Source organism: Octodon degus, unplaced genomic scaffold, assembly GCF_000260255.1.
Source record: "Octodon degus isolate 3935 unplaced genomic scaffold, OctDeg1.0 scaffold00138, whole genome shotgun sequence".
Lineage (NCBI taxonomy): Eukaryota > Metazoa > Chordata > Mammalia > Rodentia > Octodontidae > Octodon > Octodon degus.
In genome coordinates, this window is record NW_004524714.1 from 2,028,081 (window position 1) to 2,034,971 (window position 6,891).

At 49.4% G+C, this 6,891-nt stretch overlaps 1 protein-coding gene across 1 annotated transcript; it reads left to right on the top strand.

Moving 5' to 3' along the window:
* The first annotated feature begins 1,440 nt into the window (after positions 1 to 1,440).
* Positions 1,441 to 4,454, top strand: LOC111812707 (neutrophil gelatinase-associated lipocalin-like). The gene is made up of 6 exons (XM_023701612.1): positions 1,441 to 1,570; positions 2,869 to 2,993; positions 3,185 to 3,304; positions 3,625 to 3,726; positions 4,130 to 4,159; positions 4,278 to 4,454. Exons 1-5 carry the CDS (start codon positions 1,464 to 1,466, stop codon positions 4,150 to 4,152), a joined length of 477 nt encoding a protein of 158 aa, XP_023557380.1. The 5' UTR covers positions 1,441 to 1,463; the 3' UTR covers positions 4,153 to 4,159; positions 4,278 to 4,454.
* Positions 4,455 to 6,891: the final 2,437 nt, after the last annotated feature.

Consider the following 6,891-nt stretch of genomic DNA (forward strand, 5'->3'; position numbering starts at 1 on the left):
CCATATTACACTCCTTATAGAGAATTTGATCTACTCAGTGTGAGCAGTTTGCTGTTAGCCAGAGCTATTTATGGCAAACACATGCTTTTGTATCTTGTCATAGTTCTCCACAAATGGCAAAACTGGATTTGATTCTACTGGTATGCAAAACAGGCATGCTAGTAAGCAGTCATAGCTCAGAATTTAACCCCATGGTTCTAAAGAACTTTTATCATTAAACAGGAAATAAAAATAACCCTTTTAAAAAAAATTGGATTGAATATGTGAAAGAGGAGTATGTTTTCCCCATATTTTGAAAGATTATTTTCAGGTGAGACTAATAACAGGTTAAATGTCTAAGCTTGCATTTATAATTGTATGAATGGCTTGGGGTCCTTTTTATCCTGGGTAATTTTATTTCAGGCTTTCAGCTGTCCCTATGAGTTGTCCTGGACATTTCAGTGGCTTTTTGGTAAGGCCAAACTAATAAGCAAAGCATGAGAATATTAATGTATTGTAAACCGTATATGTAACTGATACACATACCATGGAGTTTTTCGTTATTTCATTGTTCTAATAATAGACTTCTAAAAAACAAATCAGTTATGTAATATCTTATTTCTATAGCTGATCCAATGTCCTTCAGTGTCTTTATATAATAGAGTGTAGATACTCCTTCAAACTTTGATAACTTCAATTTGTTAGACTGACAAAAACATTAATGTAGCTCATCTTTTGACTTTACCTTTGTGCATAGAGCCAAAATGACATAATTAATGATGGATCACATGTTGAGACTAGTTTGGCATTTAAAATGATCTTATTTTATAATCACAGTGAAACTGTTTCAGTTAGCTTTAAAAACTTATGTGGTGCTAATTAGTAAAATATTGGGGACAATATTTTACTGCTAGCTTGCAAAATTACAAGTGTTTAAAAATAAAATATATGAAAATACTGAAAAAAAAAATTGAAGATGTTTATGCCTGGGATGAAACTGAATTCTACTTGGGCAGGAGATGTGCTTGTGTGTACAAAGTGAACAACAACACAGTGACCCCAGGTGGCAAACCAAACAAAACCAGAGTGATCTGAGGAAAAGTATCTCGGGCTCACAGAAACAGCGGCATGGTTTGTGCCAAGTTCTGAAGCAACCTTCCTGCAAAGGCCCTCAGACACCGAACCCATGTGATGCCGTACCCCTCAAGAATTTAAACTAATGGAAAATAAAAGTGCATTTGTGCTTTTGTTAAAAAAAAAAATCAGGGCTGAGTCCTCACCCAGGTTCCCTCTTGCCCTGGAGGAGCCTAGTGCCTAGTGGTGTCTCGTGAGAATCTCACACCCAGTCTGCTGCTAAGAGGGCTGCCCAGAAGCCCCAGCAGGGACAGCATGTGTGTGTGTGGAGGGGTGGATGTGGGGACCTGGCCTGGGCTTGGTCTATCGTCAGTCCCTTTCAGTTCCAGGGCAAGTGGTACTCGCTAGCCATGGCAGATGAGAAAATTCAGAATGAAACGAAAAAGGTATACATGCACAGTGTCGTCTACAATCTGAGGCCTGACGGCAGCTACCACACTACCACCAGGCTATACAGGTAAATTTTCTGCATCCTTCAGGTCTAAGAAGGAGGACAGACTAGCAGAGGGTGCTCAAGGTTGAGGGAGGCTGTCTTTATCTCACTAGTCTGAATGGACTCGCACTCTCCAGTCTCCCTTCTTACTTCTTCCCCTCTTTCCTTTCCTCCATTAATTCCATCAGTCTTCATGGGTGGCTTTAGCACAGGTTCAGGCAGAAGAAAGCACGACATGGAGAAGTATGTGAGAACAGGAAGGGGACACTGGATCCTGCCTGACATGCCAAGCACCGACACGAAGTGGGCCTGCTAGGGATGTGACCTTAGCACTGTAGTCCTGACTGTCACCCTAGCCTTTCCACAGGCTGAGGCTGGATGACAGCAGAAGGGAAGCTAGCCTGGGAACCACACAGAGATTGTCTAAAAGGAGAAATGAAACCAGGATGCGGATGCAGGTCACTGCCATGACCGGGGCTCCATCACCACCAGCAGCACCAAAGAGAGATGATGTCACAGGGCTGTCAGCAAGGCCTCAGCTCAGGAACCAGGAGGCCCCAGGCTTCAACATGGCCACCTGAGCAGGGGCTGATGAGCAGATTAGAGGAGGGTGACCCCAAGCCAGCATCTGGGCACCTCCCACTGTGCTGACCTAGGCTGCCTGCTAGGGCCACATCTGTGCCCAGCTGCTGCAGAGGACATGTGCACAATTATAAAGGTAATGCCAGCTAGGAGATGGCAGAGGAGGTCCAGACAGGATTCAAAGTTTTGCAGCCCAGGCTCTCCGGCCTGTGTGGAGGTCTGACTGTGGCCATTAGGTGTTTTGGACGTGGAGCTCTAGAAGTTCAAAAGAACCAGGAAGGCAGGTCTGGTGGGCTTGTCACTGAAGTACAGGGGCTGTGTGGACTCAGGAAAGCAATCAGGGGTGGCCCCTATGATAGGGAAGAGCCCAGCATGGAGCAGACTGGATGCTGAGGGGATACTGCGAGGAACCATGGGAAAGAGGAGGAGTAAGATATAAGTAGGGCCCAGAACCCAGGTCCTGTGTGGGGGACAGGTGGTACCAAGGAGGCAGCACAGGACACAGTGAGCACTAGAGGGAGGGCTGAGTGCAGAGGAGCAGGCAGAGGCACAGGGTGGAAGGCCTAGGGCCATGGAGATGTCTGCTCAGTGCTTCTGCCCTAGAGAGGGACAAGCCATCTTGGACTGGACTAGATAGTGGCTTCAGGATCCTGCTGTGCTCTGGTCCTTTCCAGAGCCTCTTGGCAGGACCAAGTGTGTGTCACCTCTCTGCTCAGTCACTTCTGCCTCTCCTCTCACAGGCCAATTTTAACTCTTGTGCTTTTGCCACCACTCAATGATGATCCTCGCCTGGACTGCCATCGGTTTAATGAAACCTTCTCTCTAACTCATGATATAAAGCCATTCATCAGAGAAGACACAAGTGGTGAGTCCTGAGATAGGGGCCCCGGTGTGAGGATTTTGGGGTCACAGTCCTCCCACAAGACACCGACCTGCCTACTCACCTCACAAATGCCATCCTGTGGGCAAATGCCTCTACTAATTGGACAGGGATGAGGAGATCAGTGCGTTTCTCACAGGCAGGAAAGGATTGACCTCTGGATGTCCACCCTGCAGGTCATCTTGGCGTACCGAGACAGAGCAAGATCTTGTTATCTACCAACTACAATGAGTTTGCTGTGCTGTCCATCGTGAATGAGTTCGAAGACAATGTGTCTGCCAGACTCATGCTCTATGGTGGGTCCTGACTCCTTTTCTAGTGGACAGGTTACAACGGGGGACAGGGCCCCTATTCCTAAGACCCAATGTCTTCTCCAGTCAGAGCCCAATTTGGGGAGGAAGTCATTTCACATTTCACTTCCCATGGGAGAGGTCTGTGAGACCTTCACTCATCCAAAAATGCTTTTGCTATGAGCCAGTTATGTTGGCCAATTTCATTCCAGTACTGGGAGACTGGGAGGCAGAGGCAGGAGGATTGTGATTCTGACCCTGTCTATGATAATCTGAAAACATGGAATGTCTTTATCCTGGCCACCCACTGGTCACTTCGGCTACAGGGCGAAACAAGACACTGACTCCCCAAGCGAAGGAGCACTTTGATCTCTTCGTCAAGTACCTTGACCTCACTGATGAGAACATTTTCTTCTACCTCCCAACTGGTAATGCACACTGGGGATGGGTGACTGGGAGGTGGGGTCTGTGTAGGCCTGATGTTGCTCGCCAGGGGAACCAGACAAGATATTCTTGGTCTTCTGATACTGTTGCTAGAGAGGTGGAGATGACCTCACTGGGGCATGTTGAACCCTAGAGATCCAGTCAATGTGTGTATTTCCCCTACCTTTTCGAAAAGGTAGACAGAAGTGACAGTCTCAGCCCTGGGTCCATGTTTCCCTACTTTCCCTGCCCTCCATGGGCCACCTCCTCTCCATGCTTTGCTTTTGGCTGACTGGGCCTCTCTCCTGTCCCTTGGGGCTTGCCCATTTCTGATGTGAGAGAAACACTCACATTCACGTGGCCAGGCCTAGACAGGGGGCCGTGTACTGATGTTCTTTCTCCCCACAGAGAGATGCATCGATGACTTGTGAGCAGACAGTGAGTATGGCTGGGCAGGGCTGGTGCGAGGCTGGAATGAAGGCCTGGCAGTCTCAGTACTGAGTTTCTTCCACTTTGCATCCTGAAACCCAGCCGTCTTTGTACTGTCCCCTCACAGGTGCCTCCTGTCTCTCCCTCACTCTTCTTCCGGTCACTGCTGTCCAAGATGCCCTCTGGCTGCCACCTGGTTACCACTATCAAAATGCCAATGAGAGCACTGGCAGACCCTTCTTACCATGCAGTGCAGCCTGCCTCTGTGTACCAAAAGCCACTCTGCTTCTGGAGTCCCCGTGGATACTGAATAAACTCATGCTAGAGGCCTCCATGTCTGCGTTCCTTTTGTCAAGTCAGGGGTGCTCCTGTCCTTTGTTCCACAGCCTGGATGCCCATGCAGGAGATAGCACCCAGGGTGGCCTCAGGGAAAGGGACCTGTGGGCCACAGCTCAGCACAGTGTCTGCAGAGGAGACCTATTGTAGAGTGGGCCATGCACGGTCTGCATCCCAAGGCACTGAGCCGGGAGCCTCTGCCTTCACGGCCCTGGCACCCGAGGAGTCATCCCATCCTCCCAGCTCCAGAGGCTTCCTGTTTGTACCTGCTGGCACCGAACTGGTCCAGGATTAGGACTTGCTCCTTCCTGTTACTCCAGGTACCCAGAGCACTGTGAACTCAGCCCTTCAGGGGCCTCTGGGATGCCATCAGATGGGGCTTGTGGGAGAGAACAGGCTGGGCTTTCTGGGAATGACTGCTTCTGTTCTACTGTTGGGAGTCAAGGCCAGGGGAGTGATCGGCCCAGGCACTGGAAGAGCAGCTGTGTCTGGTCTCCAGCTGTGGAGACTCATACTAGGGCTGCTGGTCTCCTGTTTCTTCCAAGTGGCCTGCTCACTTCTCCACATCTGCGGCCTTCACCATTCCTCTCACTGGGACAGCAAGGTCAGGGTCTCCTCTGTTCCTTGTCCCCATCTGTATTTTTCAGATGGCAACATAGCATGGCTGAGCCTCCTGTCCAAGGAGGGTACATGAGCAACCCTGGGATGGCTGTGAGATCTGGAGGCTCTCACCAGAAGCTCCTGTCACTGTCACAAGGGCATGGCTGACACGTGCCAGCAGGGACAGGGTGAGGGGCAGAAAGGTAGACAAGGGCCAGGGGCTGATCATGCTCAGAACAGCTGTGAAAACACTGGGCCTGGCTGCAGTCTCTTGAGACACCACATGTAGTGGCCTAGTCAGCTGAGTACAGGGAAGTGGGAGCTTCTAGGGGCCGGACTCTTGCCCAGACCTAGGTCTGCAGGTACTCTCACCCTGTGTTCCCGACCCATGACTCTCAGAATCACCTCTTGTGGGTGGCATGCTCTGTAGTGACATAAGGAGCAAGCATGACAGAAGACAAGGCACAGGACTAGATGCTTCCTTCTGGGCCCAGAACTCCTCAGGTGGCCACTGCCCTGCCCTGAGTCACTGTGGCCCCAAGTGTCCATCCATAGGAGCTCAGCATGGCTGTGCGGTACTGAATGGGTCCTCGCTCCCCAGGCTCCGCCTGCAGCCCTGACACCCTTCCTGTTCTGGGTCACCTCCTCCTGACACGCTGGGTCAAACTGCTTCAAGCAACCTCCTGCCCTGTGATCAGCAGCCACTTATCCCCCTCGCTGTAGCCCCCTATTTTAGGTCACATCCACCCCACATCCACAGGTTCCCGGCAGAGAAGCTGCAAAGAAATGAAGATTCCAGGAACAGTTCTGAAACACTTTGGGTGTGAGTGTCACTCAGTGTAGAGCACTTGCCTATCACAGGCAAGGTCTAACTCGCTACAGCAAACAAAATAAAATAAAGAGGAAAATGAAATCGAGAGAAGAAAGGCAGCTGGGTCTGGGTGCACACCTGTAATCACTGTATTCTATAGGCTGAGGGAACAGGATTGGTAATTTCAGTTCAAGTGCCCACTAGACTGCTTAGCAAGAAACTGCCTCAAAACAAAAAGATGGGAAAGGTAGGACACATGCAGCCCTCTGGAGGCCAGGCTAAGCTACAGACAGAAGTCAAGCCAAACCTAAACCACATAGCAAAGTTGCAAGCAGCAGATGCAACATCAGACCAAAACAACGGAACACAAAGAACAACTGGCGCCTGGTGGCCCATCCTGGCCGTGGGCCTGGAGCATGGAGGCTGGACCTCCACCTCTACCCTGCCTTCCACAAGGACAGTGGCAACACCTAGCCACCAATCTCTAGCGCCAGGGATGGGTTTCTCATATGCCAGTTTAATTCCACCCCTCTCCTGCCTTCCCAAGATGTACCCCTCTCTGAGTCACCGGGTGAGGGGCATCTCCAACCTGCCCCTCTAGAAGCCCTGGCCATGGAAGTTTGGGCCTTTTATTAGGACAAGGAAGCCCCAAAGAGCCTGTAAGAGGAGTGGGGCATCCTGGGAGCCCTACTATGTCCTATCCTCCAGTTATCCTCACTTCTACAGCTACTTTCTCTTAATTCAATGAATAGAAAGATTTGTTCTAATAGTGTTTGTGGACAGGATATCCTGTCTGTATCTTGTATAATGAATAGTCACTAAGACAACAATATGCAATGTATCAATTATTGAAATGGTTCTACTAATTGGTTTTGAAACTGTCTCATTGCTAGTTGTTTCTCAATAAAATTATTTTAAACGAAAGAAAGAAGAAAGAAAGAAAGAAAGAAAGAAAGAAAGAAAGAAAGAAAGAAGAAAGAAAGAAAGAAAGAAA

Bases quoted from the DNA above. Each gene is read 5' to 3' on its own strand.
- LOC111812707 (XM_023701612.1), top strand. From the start codon at position 1,464: ATGGCAGATGAGAAAATTCAGAATGAAACGAAAAAGGTATACATGCAC. The intron at 2,994-3,184 runs GTGAGTCCTGAG...TCCACCCTGCAG, and splicing joins CATCAGAGAAGACACAAGTG to GTCATCTTGGCGTACCGAGA. The intron at 3,305-3,624 runs GTGGGTCCTGAC...CTTCGGCTACAG, and splicing joins TGCCAGACTCATGCTCTATG to GGCGAAACAAGACACTGACT.